The sequence below is a fragment of the Rattus norvegicus genome, chromosome 4, assembly GCF_021556685.1.
Source record: "Rattus norvegicus strain SHRSP/BbbUtx chromosome 4, alternate assembly SHRSP_T2T, whole genome shotgun sequence".
NCBI classification, from domain to species: domain Eukaryota; kingdom Metazoa; phylum Chordata; class Mammalia; order Rodentia; family Muridae; genus Rattus; species Rattus norvegicus.
Window position 1 is genome coordinate 154,708,393 of NC_141537.1, and position 19,722 is coordinate 154,728,114.

General features: G+C 50.5%; 2 protein-coding genes across 8 annotated transcripts in view; one reads left to right on the forward strand and one right to left on the reverse strand.

Moving 5' to 3' along the window:
- The window catches only part of Wnt5b (Wnt family member 5B), a 130,267-nt gene that overhangs the window by 50,791 nt on the left and 59,754 nt on the right, over nucleotides 1–19,722 (reverse strand). The window lies entirely within an intron of this gene.
- Fbxl14 (F-box and leucine-rich repeat protein 14) lies at nucleotides 1,903–5,721 on the forward strand. Of its 2 annotated transcripts, XM_087657652.1 has the most exons (2): nucleotides 2,003–3,290; nucleotides 4,615–4,776. In XM_087657652.1, exons 1-2 carry the CDS (start codon nucleotides 2,092–2,094, stop codon nucleotides 4,694–4,696), a joined length of 1,281 nt encoding a protein of 426 aa, XP_087513778.1. In that variant the 5' UTR covers nucleotides 2,003–2,091; the 3' UTR covers nucleotides 4,697–4,776. The 2 variants fall into 2 exon arrangements, with proteins under 2 accessions (NP_001258205.1, XP_087513778.1); NM_001271276.2 differs by having other exon boundaries at nucleotides 1,903–5,721.

Here is a 19,722-nt window from a genome sequence, read left to right on the forward strand (position 1 = left end):
CTGCTTGGGTTTGAAAAGGTGCTTACTGCCAAGCCTGACCAGCTGAGTGTTATCTTCAGCACTCATACAGTAGGAGCAGAGAACAGATGGCCCCGGAGGCTGCTTAAACAGAAGATAACCCAGATGACCCCAGGAGGACAGTGCACACTGAGGCATAGCCAGAACTGTTACACTGTACATCACGAATTATTTGGTGACAAACAATGTTTTCTATTATTCAGGAAGGTCATGAAAGTCAACAGGCCTCAACGGACTGTGAAATGTGAGATACAGGCCTGCAAGAATTTTAGCCTCTGCATTTCCTGATAAAGACCTTCCGGGTGGGATTTACTGCTTATTGTGTCTGTTAGTTCTTCTGTATGCACTTGGGTCTAAAAAGTATCTGTTTCTTAGAAAAGAGGAGTGGCTAAAAGCTAAGGAGATCATATTCCGAATTTGGAACATATCCCAAATCTTGTTCAGCGCAAGATGTCAGCAGGTAAGGTTACTACCACCAAGTCTCCTGATCTGAGTTCGATGCTGGAATCCACGTGACAGAAGGAAAGGAATGGCTTCTTCAATTGTATACTGGCTCTGCAACATGCTCCCTCCCCCATTAAACAAACACAGTATAATAATTTTTAAAAAGACTTGTTCAGGTTCCCAAAGAGTCAAGGAAACCAGATAAGTCAGGTTGTTTTATATCTAGAAGCGTGAACTTGTAACTTAATTCTCAGGATCCTTTTTTTTCTGAACTAAAAACTCTTCAGGGGTAGTAAAAACACAATTCTGAAATCCTATCCTTCATGCAGATATTTAAGACCCGAGGCTACACTGTATAGAATTGAGCTCTGCCCTAGGTTCATAAAATATACATAAAACACAAGGCTGGTGCATCTTTAACCAAACCAAACAGCATATGTGTGTCAGCACCTACAGACATACTAGGTATCCCTACAGTTGGGCCAGGCAATCTGTAGTCTAAGAGGCTGAAGAGAAAGACAAAACCAGGTGTAGGTTAGACAGCAAGGCAGGAGCAGAAGCGGTGGGAAGTTATGACACAAAGTTGGAAGGGAAAGGAACTCACATGGGTGTACGGAAAAGAAGACTGTAGACCGAAGGCACTCTGGACAACTTCCAGAAATTTCTAGAGTGAGAACTGTCAAACTATCCTGACTAAAACCCACTTTCTCCTCCAATTTAAGACTCAATACTGAAGAGAAAGGAATGGTGGGAAGGCTGCCCGACTGGGGCAGTGGGTGTGGTGAGATGGTTAAAGTAATGCGGGCAAGAAGGGATGGAGTATGCGGGCAAGAGAGGATGCAGTATGCGGGCTGGAGAGGACGTGGAGTGAGCGTGGACACCGAGGGGAGCGGCCCGTGGGACACCGGGCGCTCTTAAGGGCTGCGCGATGCGGCGAGGCTGCCAGCCATCCTGGCGCGCATGGGGTTAAGCCTCCGCGGCCGAGGGCAGAGCCCGGTTTCCAGGGAAACGGCTCCGCCAGTTCCGGCGGCGCGGGCGCGTACCACTGAGCAGGGGTGCCGGCGCGGAGGACGCGAAGGGCGCAGCGCGGCTGGCCGACTCCTGGGGCGCGGGCCCGATTACGCCGGTGAGTTCGCCACGTCCCGCTGCCCGCGGCCGTGAGCCGAACCCGCGCGGCCTAGGCCTGGGAGGAGCGGCGCGCGGCGGCTTCGGAGTTCCCCCGCGCAGCGGCCGAGTGCCAGCAGCCCGGGGCTGGGCGGTTTGAACCGCGGACGGCAGACAAAGGCAGCAGGAAGCCGTCCGCAGCCCGAGCGCCCGGCCCGGGCCTCGCCGGCGCGCGCAGCAGCGACGCGGCCGGGCGCGGGATGCCGCAGGGCTCGGGGCGGCGGCGGCGCGCGGGCGCGGACGCGGCGCCCGCCCCAGCCGGGATGTGAGGCCCGAGCGGCCGCGCGGGGGCGGGAAGGGAGGCAGGAAGGAAGCGCCGCTCGGACGCGCCGGGAGGAGGAGCGGCGGCCCGGCCGGAAGGCGGGGAGGGGCGGCCGTTGGCCCGCGGCGGCCCGCTCTCGGCGCCTCCCGGGGCGGCGGCGCCCGCGCCTCCTGCACCCGGCGCGGCGTAGCGGCGGGAGGAAGATGGAGACCCACATCTCGTGCCTGTTTCCGGAGCTGCTGGCCATGATCTTCGGCTACTTGGACGTCCGAGACAAGGGTCGCGCGGCGCAGGTGTGCACGGCCTGGCGGGACGCCGCCTACCACAAGTCAGTGTGGCGGGGCGTGGAGGCCAAGCTGCACCTGCGCCGGGCGAACCCGTCGCTGTTCCCCAGCCTTCAGGCCCGGGGCATCCGCCGCGTGCAGATCCTCAGCCTCCGCCGCAGCCTCAGCTACGTGATCCAGGGCATGGCGAACATCGAGAGCCTCAACCTCAGCGGCTGCTACAACCTCACCGATAACGGCCTGGGCCACGCGTTCGTGCAGGAGATCGGCTCGCTGCGCGCTCTCAACTTGAGCCTCTGCAAGCAGATCACAGACAGCAGCCTGGGCCGCATAGCCCAGTACCTCAAGGGCCTGGAGGTGCTAGAGCTGGGGGGCTGCAGCAACATCACCAACACCGGCCTTCTGCTCATCGCCTGGGGGCTGCAGCGCCTCAAGAGCCTTAACCTCCGCAGCTGCCGCCATCTCTCAGACGTGGGCATCGGGCACCTGGCCGGCATGACGCGCAGCGCTGCCGAGGGCTGCCTGGGCCTGGAGCAGCTCACTCTACAGGACTGCCAGAAACTCACGGATCTTTCTCTGAAGCACATCTCGCGAGGGCTGACGGGCCTCAGGCTCCTCAACCTCAGCTTCTGTGGCGGGATCTCGGACGCGGGCCTTCTGCACCTGTCGCACATGGGCAGCCTGCGCAGCCTTAACCTGCGCTCCTGCGACAACATCAGCGACACTGGCATCATGCATTTGGCCATGGGCAGCCTGCGCCTCTCCGGTCTGGATGTGTCATTCTGTGACAAGGTGGGAGATCAGAGCCTGGCTTACATAGCCCAGGGACTGGACGGCCTCAAGTCCCTCTCCCTTTGCTCTTGCCATATCAGTGACGATGGCATCAACCGCATGGTGCGGCAGATGCACGGGCTGCGCACGCTCAACATTGGACAGTGTGTGCGCATCACGGACAAGGGACTGGAGCTGATCGCTGAGCACCTGAGCCAGCTCACAGGCATAGACCTGTACGGCTGCACTAGGATCACCAAGCGCGGCCTGGAGCGCATCACGCAGCTGCCCTGCCTCAAGGTACTTAACCTGGGACTTTGGCAGATGACGGACAGTGAGAAGGTCAGGTGAGGGCGGCAGTTCCAGTTACCCTGCCCCGCCCTGTTCATCCCAGGACCACCACTGTTCCCGCACCCTCACGCGCGCACTTACACATTCAGGGCAGTGGCCGCGATGGGGCGATGACGCGAAGCCTGGGCTCTTTTCTCCTAGTCTGGCGCCCCTCCCCACTGCGTCTGGGGTTCTTCTGCTCCCTCTACCCACTCTCCTCTCCTTTCGCAGTGAGTGGAGAGATGGACCCTGCTGCTTCTCTGCCCACTCTTCTGCAGGGTGTGGAGACTTTCAGCCACCGCCAACTGTATCCTGGGGCACTGCATTTGGAAATGGGGTGGGGGCGGGGAGGGACTAGTTTCAACCCCGAGGAGTTGAGGAAAGATGTCTGCCTTCACGTATACTTTCATTTGGATACTGTGATCTGGCTTTTATTTCGAAATGTGTAGAAAGCAAGCCCGACTAAAGCAGCCTTTTCATCCACATTGTAGCCAGTCTCCTCTCATCGCTGCCCTTCGGTGTCTGCGACTCACTTCGGTTTTGGTTTTGTTCTTGTTCTTTTTTGGTTTTGTTTTTTTATCTGCTTTCCTTTTAATTTTCAAAGAATTTGAAATCATAGTCCTTTTTTTCTGCTGAGTATATTCTATATATTCTATATATATATGTGTCCTATATATATGTGTCTGGCTACCTCGTTTTAGTTTACTTTTTTCTCTTAAGCCCTGGAATTCTACAAGAGAGATATTTTGAGATTGAAACATTTTTGTGCCTAGACTGGAAAGATGCCCACTGGGTTTGTATCTGTTTTTGGTTTTGACTTCTTCCTAACCTCCCTCTGCCCAGTGTGTTCACTTCCGCATCCTGGCTATGACTTTACCCCTTGTATTGGGTTTTGATGACCCAACCTTGTTTCTAAAGATTGACTTAATTTATAGCACAAATGTATGGGAGGAATGAGAGCAGAACTTCCTTTTCGTTTGTTTGAGATGCAGATTGAGTCTTGAAGAGGAAGGAGTATTATATATGCAAATGACGTCCCAATCCCACCCCTCTTCCAAGCCTTCCCACCAGAAGGTTACAGTGAGGCTTCCAGCCCTGTCTAGGAGCTCAGAGTCTGCAGAGAGCCCGAGGCTATGTGAAAGGGAGGAGACTGAACTTCATGTCTTATCTGTGTTCTGTTCATGAAATGGGAGGAACGTGTGAGTTTGAAAAACTTTTGTTTCTAAATGGAGGAATAGATGACTTTATTTTGGTGGGGGGTTGGGACTGTGGCTTTAAAACAAATGGCTTTTGAGTAGGATGTATATTTTTGTTGGATATTTTGTTTGTTTATTTTTTTAGAGTCCTCCACAGCAACATGAGAGACCATGGAGAAACCCAGAGACCTTTATCAATTAATTGTACTGTTTGTGAATTTGTATAAATGATAACAAAGATCCTCTTAAAACGTTTATATTCTTACAGTAAAAGGTTAAACCGATATTTATATAATAAAAGAGGAAATATGAAGTATGTTTTTGAAAAAAAAAAGCACAAAATCCCCCCCTTGTATCTGTGAATTATTTTTAAGGCATTGTGTGTTGGGTACGTGCTCAGGTGGGAGGTGTTATGTGTGCATGGAAACTGGAAGGAAGGTAGAGTTCAGTTTGCTCATGCGGTGTAAGTTCATGATTGAGAATTTCTTCTGTGTAAGATTTACCACTGACATCCAAATGTTCTGTCTCTAGAAATGTGATCAGACTGGAGAGTTCTATAAATTTTGGTTTTAAACTGTCAACATGGAAACCGAAAGAAAATGAAGAAAATGAAACTTTTTTTTTTTTTTTTTTTTTTAAGAAACCAGACTTGGAAGAGTCAGTTTCCCATAGTGGCCAGTTTCTTCTGGGGAATGGTGGTGGTGGAGGTGAAACCCAGGGGTAATCGGGAGGAAGTGGGTCCTGAACTCTGGAAGTGGTCAATAGGGTGGGCATCCTTACACTGGGAGCTTGTGTGGGATGGAGGGGACCAGCCATTGTTCTGGGGAAGTTGAAAGTGTTCTCCTAGCTGGCTGGCCTAGTCCCGCATGCTCCTGTTGTGCAGGTCCATCGGAAGGGGGCAGCAGTGCTCTTTAACATTTCCCTTCAGGCCTGGCTGCAGGCAGACCCTCTGCTGGGGCTTAGGGAGACTGGTTAGAAGTTTAGGCACATTTTCGCTTTAAGCCCTTCTAGTACCCAGGCTGGCCACTCAGCCATTGGTGGGGGTCTAGGCTGAATTCAGGGCAGACAGGGGAATACTAACAATTTTAGCACAGTTCTCCTGAGTAGACAGGCAGTAGTGTGACTTCTGTAGGCTGAGGGATGGAGACTGCGCTCACCCTGGGAGTGAGCCACAGCCCTGACTTCACATAGGTGGGCTTTGTTTCTGAGATCAACCCATTAAGATGGCTGGTTCCTAGATCATCCCATCATTCCAGGCAGACAGCTAGAACCAAGGTTGCTGTGGGAATGAGGGCCTTATAAAGTGTTCAAGCTCTAAACTTGGACATAACACAAAAGCTGCGTTGTTCCTTTCTCCAGTCACCAAGAGTCTGACGCTAGATCTGTCTTCCCCTTCTTTAGGGACAACACAGGTTACTGTTCCTTAATTCCCTAAAGACAGCACAGCAGCAGCAAAAAGTAGGAACCCTAGAGAGAAGTGGTCTGAATTAGGCCTGCTTCCTAGGAATCTGGCCCAACTCCCGGGGTTCCACCATGGTCTGGTCTGAAAGTTAAACCACGCTAACATTCTCTATCTAACCCCATGGAAATAATCCCTTGACCAATACTTGGAACAGTAAGTTTAAGGGGCTGGAGAGGTGGCTCAGGAGTAAAGCACATACTGTGCTTGCAGAGGACTGAAGTTCAGTTCCCAGCATCCCCTTCGGCAGCTCCTGTAACTCCATCTCCACTGGGATCTGATTACTGCGCACCTGTAGTCATGTCCACAGGCACCACACATAAGTTTCAAATAATAAAAGTAAATGTTTAAAGGTTGGTAAGTTAGCATTTGAGAGGTCAGATCATGGGTCTTGGCGTCCACTACCTGAACTAGGCAAGCATACAGAACTTCTCGGGACGGAGATAAACATTTTACAACTGGTAATGGAGACCAAGCACCTACATCTCTCCCTTGAATGGAAAACAAAAAAAAAAACAAACAAACAAACAAAAAAACGTTGGGCTTTGCGTGGTACTTTTTAACTTTTTAACCCTTCAAGCCATCTCCCTGTTTTTCCGGTGGGGCACAAACTGCCTTATATCGCCTAACCAGGGAGGGAGCCACAATCTGAACTAAGCCCCTTCTCTGGAAGATCAGTTGCTGACTCTACCTTGGTTTCCTGTGATGTGACCCTCAAGTGAGTGGGAGCTGGGTGTAGCTACTGCTTCAAAGAGAGTAAGGGTAAGCTCGGTACCGGAAGGGTGGAGAGAGGCTTTGAGGGCTGGAAGGATATCTCAGGGTTTGCTGAGACTCAAGAAAAGCAGAGGCTGTACAGAAGCTCATGCCTGTGACCCCAACCGAGCAGAATTGCTTAAGGTAAACTAGCTGCACAGCGGGACCATCGCAGGAGAGCGGGGGGAAAAAAGCCACTGGGGTAGATGGGGAGGGGAATTCACCACAAACCTTACAGTCCAACAATCATCTGCCACAGAAACTGGAAAAGGACTCCTGGCTTCTTCAGGGGTCACCGACAGTAGCCTCTTCCTTTAATACAACTGTAAGTGGGGTTCAGGCAACTTCTGCAGCGTCCGAGGGCCACAGTGACCTCTGGCTACAAGCCAGGGTGTGGTGTAAACTTCTCCCCCTGCTGAGCCCCCTCAGGCATTACAGGCAGAGGAGGGGAAGCCCAGCAGCGAGAATACCTGCCCACCTCACATCTACTAAAACTATAAGTTGGTGCCAGGACCATTAAAGAGAAAACAAACGGATTAAAAAAAAAAGAATTCAAATCTATAATAAATATCTTTTAAAAGTACATGTTTCTTTTATTGTAGTTTTCTTCCAAGGATGTAGGAGCTAGGGGTGCATACCCCAGCATCACATAAACTGGGTGTGTGGTGTAGCCCTCTAATCCCGGTACTCAGAGCAACAAAAGTTCAAGGCAGTTCTTGGCTACTTATTGAGTTGGAAGCCAACCTGGGTGGGCTGATGAGAACCTACCCTACAACCCCATAAAAAAGAAGGGCAGATGATCTGTCTTCCAAACCCCGAGGTTTCCCTGGAAGGGCGTCGGTCTCTGTGTTTTAAGGCAGAGTCTCACAATGTAGCCCTGGCTAGCCTAGAACTCAAAATGTCCAGGCTGGCACTGAACTTGAACAGCTACCCTCCTGCTTTGGCCTCCCTAGTCCTGAGGTTACAGGCATTTGTAAACCACCAAACCTAGCTCTAAACCAAGGTTTTCAAAGGCACAGGAGAGAGTTGTAGCCCTTCAGGACCACTGAGTTTTCAGGGAACAAGGGCCTTTTCAGTAAGAGATACGATCTGTGGAACAAAGCCAAGGCCTCACGCAGCTGGCAGCTGCCTCCCGGTTCTGAAAGGAAGAGGCCCAGGCTTCTGGTTCTGCTCTGCCAGAGTAGGGAGGAGCTAGAGAAGGCATGGGATCCCCTCTCCTCCTCCATCAAACATCACCCCTTTAGAAAGCTAATTCTGTCCCTTTGATAGAAGGAAAGACATTTTATGCCATTACGAACCCTGGAGGGAGGTGTGAGGCCCTTGAAATGAGGAAAGGCACAGGGTTGGGAGCCAGCTAGTTCAGCCCTAAGCTCACACTTGGGCCACACAGCCCATTTCTGCCAATGCACTTGTTCCAACACTGAGTGCTAGGTTAGTGCTTTTTAAAGCAAACCTCACAAAGTAGGTAAGAAATGGGATTTAAATTGGTGTCGACTGTTTGTATGTAACGTACATCTGGTGAGAGGAGACTGCACAGCCACCTCAGGCTGTTCTCGCTCTTGGGTGCAAACATGTTTCCCGGTCACTGCAAACGTGTTGGAAGTGCTTGCAGATGATCAGTTTTAGTCTCTTCCTCTTTCCCAGGGATCACTTTGATCTTGCCTGGTGGGACTGCCTTTAGCCTTCAGCCAGCCAGCATATACCCTGTCCTCCATCGAGGTGACATTTATTACTGCCACAGTAATTCTGCCTTTAAGAAGCCACTCACCCTAGTGCCAACAAGACTGCAATTTCCAGTATCTCGGCCGCTGTGAGTTAGCCACAGAGAGTGTACTCCCTTTCCCTAAGCAAGGAAAGAAAGTTTTGCTTTTTGTTCTCTGAGCCAGGGTCTCACTCTAATGCAAACTGACTTGGAATTCACCATGTGGCCCAGGCTGACCTCAGGCCTTGCTGGGATTATAACATGAACCACCATTCCCTGGTATAAGTTCTTATTATCTCATTACTCTTCTACCTTTTAATTGTCTAAGGACCAAGTACCACATGCCCTTACACAGTGACGGGGTTAGGGGTGGCAGACAGAGTACATGCCTAGCATGCTTGAGGTCCTGGGTTCCATTTCCAGCGCTGAATGAGAAAACAACTTATCATGTATCTGTGACACTGGAAAACAGTGCATCTCAGTTACAAAAGAGGGAGCTGGTCTGTGTCGGCGGCAAGAGGCCGCAGCTCAGTGCGATATATCAAGAAAAGTACTGGTGTGGCGTACTGGAGAGAGCTGGGTCGACAGCCGGCTGATACTGCACACTGGATTTTATACTTGGAGAGTCAATAAGATGGCATGCAGGTGACATGAGAATTCTGCCTCAGTGTGGAAGCTGATACAGACTTTAATATACACTAAGATATGGCCCACGTGCAGCTACTTCTGGGACCATGAATTACTCCAGTGCCCTCTGAAAGGTCCTGCACTGGGCTCTGGAACCGTGGCTGCTGCTTCTATTCAGTAGTGAAGGCTTGACCTCACTGGTGTTTCCTTATGCCTCCCCATGGTCCACAAAGAGTCAGAGCCCTCATTTGTTACATCCAGGGCCTCCACAAAGACGGGGTCTCACGCAGCCCAGCCGTCCACGAACTCATTACATGGCCACAGCTGCTCCTGACCGCCAAGGAATTACGGTGTGCACAGCTCATCCGGCTGACACTAGGCGCATGGGCATAACCTGCTCTGTGGAACAGCCAGTCATGTCATGCTGCCTGTCTGTAATGGCCGCTCATATCATGGGCCCAGGATGTGGGAGTTGGACGGTAGGGAGATCGTTCAAGACGCAGTCACTATTTCTCAAGCAGTATGGGGCTATTCAGCATTGGCTTGGGTAATACTGCTGTCCTCACTTGGTAATGACACAAAATATCACAAAGGTCGGTCACATTGCATCTCCTTAGGAAGCTTTGCCACCCCTATTCATAGACACGGCTGCTTCCATTTCCCAGGCTAGGGCAAGGCTTTCTGAGAAGTGGTCTCTCAGCAGGAGTCAGACACCTCAGGCCTGATATTTCTTAGACTCTGGAAGGAGGGTGCAGAGGCTGGAACTGAACAGGTAGGTAAGGGAGGGAGAAAGGGCAATTAGACCACTAAGACAAACAATTCCTGGGCCAGGCGTGGTAGCACACGCCACTAATCCCAGCGCTCACACAGCCAGGCAGTTCTCTGAGTTAGAGGCCAGCCTGGTCTACATAGTGGGTGACAGGTCAGCTAAGGCTACACAGTGAGTGCAGTAATATTTTTAATTAATAAGCCCTGTCGGTGGGTTTATTAATTAGTAAACCTCAATGCTTCATGTTCCCGAACGAAACACGCACACACACCACCTTTACTTTTAATATGCCTGGGCCACTGCCTAACCTCTGTGGTTAAATCCACCTCCCGACAATAGTCTCGAGTTATCGCTTACTAAACCCTATATAGTCTGTCTTGGCTGCTCTAGACCCAGAGGACTGCTCAGCTGTGTATCTGTCTTTCATTTGGGAACACAAAACATTGGGATGGGTGGTAAGCCCACCGCCGAGATTTACCTCATAATATTTAATTCAGCAAGTCTTCAACCAGACAAGACAAATAGTTCTTGTACTCTCAGATGAAAGGCAAACCAGCCAGGGCCTTCCATTTTGGCCCTCTGGATTTTAAACCTTAAGTTCATTGCTTAGGACTGCCTGACCTCAAATAAAGATGGCGGTCGGCATGACGTAAGCGAGCGTGAGCATGGCGTAAGCAAGCGTGAAAACGACCAGCGTCACCTCCCTGCTTTATCTCAAGTGCACACAATTCAGCCAGCCTTTCAGGAATCTGTCAAAACCAGGCTGTGTCACCCCTGTGCCTCACCAAGCTCACGGCTGGCCACTGCTGGGAACAGAGAAGGCTGTCAAGTTTGCAGAGCCTGGAGGAGAAAGGGGAGTGGCTCTCCCACTCTGCTGAGGTCAGCGCACATGATACACCTCTCCTGCCGCCACGTGTCAGAGGGCGACAGACAGAACCAGGTGGCCTCCCCAGGACAGGAGCAAGCCCATCTTTTCCCATACACCGGAGAGTCTGATTGTTCAAAGACCCAAGGAGAATTCCAGAAATGCATCCGAGTGGTGATGGCACACACCTTTAATCCCAGCCCTCAGGAAGCAGAGGCGGGTGGATCTCTGAATTCAAGTCCAGCCTGGTTTACAGAATGAGATCCAGGACAGCCAGGGCTACACAGAGAAACCCTGTCTCAAAGCAAACAACGACAAAAAGAACTACAGAGGTGCGTTACCAATGAGATGAGAAATTCATTACCAGTGCCATACGTGGCTCTACAGCGAACAGCGTCTTTGTTGTCTGCTCTAGAAATAAAGATGTTACGTTAGAGTCGGACAACGGGCACGTTTCTAAAAGGTGGAGGACATTACTATTACTCAGTAGAGTGCTTGCTGTAGCAATCACAAAGCCCATGGGGCTCACAAGTATGCAAAGCAACTCACGCCTGCAGAGGGCGCTGTCCTAAACAGGGAGGGGGCTCTGAGGGTCCACTCTCAGCCTGGGGGTCTCAGTCCAGATTACCATTGCTTCGATGAAACACCATGATCAAAGCAGCCTGGGGAGGGACGGGTTATTTGACTTACACTCCCACATCACCGCAGTCCATCATAAAAGGAAGTCAAGGCAGAAGCCCATACAGAGCGGGAACCTGGACGCAGAGGCCATGGAGGGGTGCTGCCTACTAGCTTGCTCCTCATGGACTGGTCAGCCTGCTTTCTTTTAGAACCCAGGACCCACAATGGGCAAGGCCCTCCCCCTCTAATCAAAAATTTTCAAATGCATGTGTGGAGGCGGGAGGATCTGGTTCAAGGTCGTCCTCAGCTACATACAGAGTTCAAGGGTAGTCTGAGCAACATAAGACCCTATCTCAGCATAAGGTGGGGAGGGAAGAAAGCATCCTGGCCCATGAAGCTCTTCATTTTCCTATCAAACAGGGACATGTCCACAGGATTTACCTGCCCCGCTGTTAATGAAGCTGAGTTGTGTCCAAGCAGTTTTAGAGACAGCAAATAGACAAATGTGGTCCATTTTTGTTTTACTTTATTAAAATGGTTTTGGACTCAATATAAGGCAGTAAAATTAAGTGTAGTTGACACAGTTTATTCTCTGGTAAAGACAGAGAGGAATTTATCCACCAAGTTTGCGTTTCTGCATCTTGCCAGCAGGTGGCAGCATTGTCTATGATTTGGAGGCTGCTCCGCGTGAACTCCAGCTGACAAACCCTTTCTCCTGATGTTTCCCCACTCCCAAGAATTCTGCCAGAATCTAAGAGTTGACAACTTGGAACATTATTTCCTTCAAAGACTGGGACTGACTTTTTAAAATTTTTACCTTTTTTCGCTCTTTGGTATGCGTACGTATGTGGGCACGCATGTGTGTCTGTTAGTCAGACTTGGCAGCAAGCACCTTTATCCGATGGGCCCTCTCAACAGCCCAAGACTGAATTTTAAAGTACCAGAGAGGTGACTCCTAGCACTGTGTCTGGGGTGTTACTGTTGTATGCAGACCCCTCAGTTCTAGCAGCTCTGCTTTGGTGGCCCTGGGAGCGGTGGGGAGGAATATCAACTGATTCCTTAAGATTCTCGTTCTGGAAAATTGTCAGAGTGCTATGTTTGCGAAGTTTGGCAAGTGGGGAACAATTTTACAGTCATACACGAAGACAGAGCTAAGCATCCTGATACTGGGGAAGGAAAAGAGAAAATGAATTGGGAGTTTACATTTTTGTTTTCTTTTTAATTGTCAAAGGAATGTAGTCTATTTGCTGGTCAAATGAAGACATCTTTGTAAAATCTAAAGGGGTCTGTGAGACAAGACCCTGTTAGGTCTAACAAGGAAGTGAGTGCAGAATGTAGACAGGGAGAGGCATCTGGAGACAGGAACTCAGAGCTGCAGAGCCTCCTTGGTCAGGCCCCACAATGTGCCCCGGTGAGGGATGGGTTGGGGGTAGAGAGGATGGGGTCCTCTGAGGTGAGAGAATCCAAGTGTGGGTCTGGAGCAGCTGCTACTGCTGTGGGGCAAAGGAGGGGAGACGTCTGCCAGCCTGTGAGTTGGGCAAGCCCCAATTATTAGCTCAATAATACAGAAATCTTGTTTTGTTTTGTTGGAGAATAAATAAGACAGACCCTTAGTACCCAGCACTTGAGCACGAAGCACATTACTATTCCCAGAGCGACCGAGAAGTCTCCCAGGGGAGATTATGAAAACCCGTTATGGAAACCATGGCTGAAATCTGTCTCTTGTCTCAGAGTGACTGGGTAGAACAGAGATGGGTTCGGAAAGAACAATCCCAGGGAAGAAGTCTGCAGGAAAGAGAAAGGCAGAGGACTGAGGAGGCCGGACGACAGAATCCTCGCAGCCCTGAGCACGGGAGGGAAGGTGGCTCTGATATGCAGCCTCTGACAGCTTCGCCTACTGCCTGGGGCAGACTTTATATTTTCTGTTGTTCTCTCTGTCTCCCTCTCCCTCTCCTGCCACCCCTGTCTGTTTTCTCTAGTGTAGATTTTGAAGAACACAGTTTCACTTGAGGCAGAAATGTCACTTCAGGCCTGACATGCCCTGCCCAAAGCCCTGCAGCTGGAACTCCAAGGGCCTGCGTTCAGCAGTTAATGTCAACACGGCTTTAAGGCACACAGGGAGAAGCCAGGGTCTTCCAGGGAGGTAGACAGTGTTAGCTCCCTTGTGGGCCTCCAGGAGGCAACTGACTCCCACAGCCTGTAATCCCACTTCCTCAATCAAGGTGGAGTGCGGCTCTAGGGAGCCCAACATGACAGAAGCTTAGACAGCTTTCCCCAGACATTAGCCCACGGGATCCCACAGCTCTAATAACAGGACTATATAGGCTGGACAGAATGTTCTCCTGGCCCTCCCTCTGTTCCCCATCCCCCAGTGCCTCCTTCAAAAGGTGTCCATCTGCCCTAAAAAGGGACCTAGCATGGACCTACCTTCCCTACCTTCCTTCTTTTCTTTCCTGTTTCCCCCTTTTTTTCCTTGTTTTTTCTCTTTGGTTTTTCTAGACAGGGTTTCTCTGTGTAGCCCTGGCTGTCCTGGAATTCGCTTTGTAGACCAGGCTGGCCTCGAACTCACAGAGATCCATCTGCCTCTTCCTCTGGAGTGTTGGGATTAAAGGTGCGTGCCACTGCTGCCTGGCTATGTGGGCCTTTCTTGATTTCTCCTTGTGAACCGTGGGCTGTCAGAGTGGAGAACTCCAGGTTAGGTGGACATAACCAGAAGCCTAAGCAGACATCAGCCCCACCTCGCACATCCTTGATGTCGCTTTCCCAGCCCGCAGCTACACTCACCCCACTTCCTCATCTGCCAGGAACTAGCAGAGAAACCGAGGCACTCGCTTGCAAGCCACTGCAGTCTCCTTCCCACCCTTCTACAGGCCTGAAACGGGCTGCTACCACTAATCTGCCCCTCGTTTGCAGCTCAGCGGCCTTTGTCCCCTAAGCCCCTGATAATGGTTTTACTAAAATCCCCTTTTGATGGAAAAAGTTCCAGCTGGACACTGCAGGACCAGCATAATGTCCGCGTCTGCAGGCCCCTCTGCCTGCCCGACAAAGGCCCCTAATCAAGTGGAAAATGTGCTAGAGGCGGAGGTCTGGGGCTGCAATTATTTTTTAAGGGATTACCAGAGAAGAATAGAGGCAGCCAGGACTGCCCCCACCTGCTTTTCCCTTGGTCCTGCTTCAGACATGCGGAGTCCAGGCATGGCCCTGCTCTCAGAGACCAAAGCCTGGCTTCTCCCTTTCCCTATGGAGGGGCAGCCACCTCTGAACACCGTTGTTGCAGAAAGAGAGAGTTTGGATGCAACTCGAAAGTCTTGTTTTAAGCCCATTTAAGGTCTCATGTATGAAACCACTGTCACACAGGATCCTGAGTGAGGGGCGTGAACTCATTCATTAACCTCTAACCCCTGCCCTGTATGCCCAGTGCCCAGGCACTGCCAGAGTCTGGAGCACTCACTGGGGTTTCCCAAGTTTTGGAGGGCAAAAGGTCATGTTCCCACCTTGCCTGTTACCCTCCTTCACACACACACACACACACACACACACACACACACACACACACACACACACCGACCCTCCCTCAATGCTGAGCAAATACGTCTCCACAGCGCTCCAATACTTAACCTCAAGGTAGCGCATGGGTAAGATCCACAGTGTCGAGCACTGCTTACTACAGTCTTTGAGAGCATGCACGCACGAGGGAGTCTGTGCCTCACAGGGCCTTTTCCGGTGTCACCTTTACACAAGTCACTGAGCATGCATTAATCACAGACTGGTGACAGCTCACAGCCTGGCCTTGAGTCCCCGTCCTGCCCAGCAGCCTAGGTAGTTCTCATCCTTACTAACGATAGCGGTTGGTGACAGATGCAAAACTGATTACAGATTTCCAACCCTGTTCCGGAGTGATCAAGGACCCCACTGTTCATCTCTGAAGCGTAAAAGTCAGCACGGAATTCACACGGATTGTCGAGCTGAGAAGCAACTTCCAGCTCTTTCTCCCGACCTCTGATCGGAAACAAAACAATTACTGACTTAAAAGTTTTTGTTTTCATCGGTATAAACTGGCCAGCTGCTGATGGCGGCACACACCTGGATCTCAGCACTGGAGTAGAGGCAGCCATCTTGACCCGAGTTCGAGGGCAGTCTGGTCTATCAGGAGAGTTCCAGGACAGCCAGGGCTTTGTAGAGACCCTGCCTCAACAACAAGGGAACGTGGTCAAAGTGGATGCTTTCATTAGTTTTTGGGTTGGGTGCTGGGCGTGGAACCCAGGGCCTTGGGCATGCACCTGGTACTGACTAGGCTTATGTCAACTTGATATAGGGTATAATCATACGAGAAGAGGGAACCTCTAGAGAAAATGCCTCCCTACATTCTGGCTGTAGGCAAGTCTGTAGGACATTTTTTAAATTATTGATTGGAGGGGTAGGGCCTCACCCATTGTGGGTTGGGCCATCCCTGGGCTGCTGATCCTGGGTTCTAAATGAAAGCAGGCTGACCAGTCCATGAGGAGCAAGCTAGTAGGCAGCACCCCTCCATGGCCTCTGCGTCAGCTCCTGCTCCAGGTTCCCGCCCTGTATGGGCTTCTGCCTTGACTTCCTTTTATGATGGACTGTGGTGATGTGGGAGTGTAAGTCAAATAACCCGTCCCTCCCCAGGCTGCTTTGATCATGGTGTTTCATCGAAGCAATGGTAATCTGGACTGAGACCCCCAGGCTGAGAGTGGACTCTCAAAGCCCCCTCCCTGTTTAGGACTTTTTGGATGAAGAAGAGTCACCTCAAAAAGATGTGAAATGTTCGCAGGTGTAATGGGTAGCTTTAACTACTAACTTGATACAATTTAGAACGACCTGGGATGCAAGTCTCAGTGAAGGACTGTCTAGACCAGATCTGTCTGTGAGGATTGCTTGGTTACATTAATCACTATGGAAAGAACCAGCCCACTGCAGGCAACATCATTCCCTAAGTTTTGTCCTGGGCAGCGTGCGAGTGAAGAGCTTCATAGTGAGCAGATACTTCTCTGTGCTTGAATTGTGGATGTGTTGTGACTAGTTTTAAATTCCTGTTGTCTGGATGTCCCTGCTATGACAGACTGTGAGCTGAAGCAAACCCTTTCTCCCCTAGGTTACTTTTTGTTTATCACAGGGACAGAAATGAAACAGAATAGGCACAAAGTCCATGTGGCCCTGACCCCTTGTTAAGGGAAACATGTGGACATCAGTTTGTGTCAGAGAACCATCTGAAAGCTTCACATTCCAATTCTTTTTTTTAAATTTTATTTATTTCATGTATGTGAGTACACTGTAGCTATCTTCAGACACACCAGAAGAGGGCATCAGATCCCATTACAGATAATTGTAAGTCACCATGTGGTTGCTGGGAATTGAACTCAGGACCTCTGGAAGAGCAGTCAGTGTGCCCTTAACCACTGAGCCATCTCTCCAGCCCCCACATCCCAATTCTTAACACCATTATTTTGTTACTCGTCTTTACTCTCCAAGTTCCTCCTCCTTTTTAGAGCACATTGAATAAAACACTATTTTGTATTTTTAAAAACTTTATTCACTTTTATAAATGTGCATCCGTGTGTCTGTGTGAATGTATACCTCACAAAAACACTTATACCTCGTATATCCTCCGAGGCCAGAAGAGCACACAGGAGTCCCTGAGGTGAAGTTATAGATGGCTGCAAGCCACCCTACACAGGTGTTGGGAACCAACCTTGGATCCTCTGGAAAAGCCAGAGGGGATATAAAGGTGGCTCAGTGGTTAGATACACTTCCTGCTCTTCCAGAGGACCCAGGTTGGATTCCCAGCACCCACTGGGCAGCCTAACCACCTGTAACTTCAGTACCAAGGGGTCCAGTGCCCTTTTTCTGGCACCAAGTATGTGCATGGTGCCCAGACTCGTGTGCAGACACAGCACCCACATACATTCTTTTAAAAGTGTTACTTTTGTGTTGGCAAGATGGTTGAGCGGGTACAGGCACCTGCCATCAAGCTTGGTGACCTGAAATCCATCCCTGGGACCCACAAGGTAGAAGGAAACAACTGCTGCAGACTGTCCTCTGACCTCCCATGCACACCATGGGACCGAGGCTCTCACTCACACTCACTCACTCACTCACTCGCTCACACACACACACACACACTCACTCACTCACACACTCACACACACACTCACTCACACACTCGCTCACTCACTCGCTCACACACACTCACACACTCACTCACTCACTCACACTCACTCACTCACACTCACTCACACACTCGCTCACTCACTCGCTCACACACTCACACACACACTCACTCACAACACTCACTCACACACACACTCACTCACACACTCGCTCACTCACTCGCTCACACACACTCACTCACACACTTGCTCACTCACTCGCTCACACACACTCACTCACTCACACACACTCACTCACTCACTCACACACACTCACTCACTCACTCACACACACTCACTCACACTCACTCACACACTCGCTCACTCACATACTCGCTCACTCACTCGCTCACACACTCACACACACACACACTCACACACACTCACTCACTCACACACACACTCACTCACTCACTCACACTCACACACTCGCTCACTCGCTCACACACACACACACACTCACTCACTCACTCACTCACTCGATGGAATGATTTTTAAAAACACAACTTTTCCTACCGATACCAGTTTGGGTAAGAGGAAAATGGTACTTGGAAACGCTGATTTTTGTTTTCAGTGCTGGGTATCAGACCGGAGTCTTTTGCATCGGAAGCCACGTGGCAGCCTCCGAGCTGCACCCCACCCTGCGACTCTAACTTGAGAGACAGTGGTAACCGTGCATCTAGGATTTTTCAGGGCAGCTGAAAGTGTTAGAACTTCAGGCTGTAAATGTACCTGAGACTCCCGTGACACAAAGAAATCCTCACAATTCCAAGTCCACGAAGAGTGTTCTCAGAAGGAGGATGCACAGACGCGCCAGGCTGATGTGGCTCAGCAGAGAAGGCACTTAGAACAGACAAGGCCCTGGGGTCTGCCATGCCGCAAGCTCTGTAAAACCACACCACACCACACCACACCACACCACACCACACCACACCAACCAAACCAACCACACCAACCAAACCAACCACACCACACCACACCAACCAAACCAACCAAACCAACCACACCACACCACACCAATCAAACCAACCAACTAAACCAACCACACCACACCACACCACACCAACCAAACCAACCAAACCAACCACACCACACCACACCAATCAAACCAACCAACTAAACCAACCACACCACACCACACCACACCAACCAAACCAAGGACTTCAAAAGTAAAGAAAGCCTTGATCAGGGATAAAGAAGGAAATTGCACGTTAATGTCAAAATGTAATGAGTCCGAAGTTCCTGTGTCCCTGGTGTACCTCAAATATCTGAGATGTCCCTGAGTCCGTGGCGATAAGACTGTGGTATCTCCAGCAGGCACAGGTCATGTGAGACGCAGCATGAGCCTTGCCCCTCCTACGTCTCTGCCAGCTGATCTCTGTATGTCCCCACCCCTCGTCACTGTTTGCCGTCATTACTGGGAGCATTTGTCCCTGGCCTCGCCTTCTGGTGAACTGACACCCCCAATTCAGCACCTGCACACCCTTCTGGGCACCTCTGACCTTGTGGCTCCTGAGCTGACCCTGCTCTGCCCTGCCCCCTCTCAATGCATCCCAACAGTGCCATGCACCACAATCCCTCAGACTCCACCTACACTGTGTTCTGAAAAGTGAAGTTACCATATTGATGGGCAATCTCAGGACCCACTCTTACTTTCATTTTACTGCAGTGCTAGAGGGAGAGCCCAAGGCTTAGCGCTACACCCTTGGCTCTCACCCCATTCAGTTTTTATGAAAATAAGTATTCCTACTTAGGACTGATTTGTTTATTTGTTTGTTTATTGACACAAGGTTTCTTCTCTTGTAGTCCTGGCTGTCCTAGAATTCACTCCCTAGACCTGGCTGGCCTCCAACTCAAAGAGATCCACTTGCCTCTGCCTCCTGAGTGCTGGAATTAAAGGCATGAATCACCACCACCAGACAAGGCTGGTCTTTAAAATACAAGGCAGGGAGCTGCAGAAATGGCTCAGCAGTTAAGAGCACTCTTCTCCTCTCCTAGAGCACAGGGGCTCAGTTTCCAGCATTTCCACGGCAGCTCACTACTGCCTGCAACTCTAGTCCCATGGGCTTTGACATCCTCTGCTGGCCTTCACAGGTACCAGTCACACTGATGGAACGCAAACATAATCTCACACAGGCTCGTACACATAAGTAAAAAACATCTTTAAAGTTATAGAAAAATCACTATCTAAAAAAGCTTGGTGGTACGTTCCTATGGCCCCAGACTCAGGAAGCTGAAGCCAGAGGATTATTCAGAAATTGGACAACATAGCAGGAGTCCACTTTAA

Bases quoted from the DNA above. Each gene is read 5' to 3' on its own strand.
- Fbxl14 (XM_087657652.1), top strand. From the start codon at position 2,092: ATGGAGACCCACATCTCGTGCCTGTTTCCGGAGCTGCTGGCCATGATC. The intron at 3,291-4,614 runs GTGAGGGCGGCA...TTATTTTTTTAG, and splicing joins ACGGACAGTGAGAAGGTCAG to AGTCCTCCACAGCAACATGA.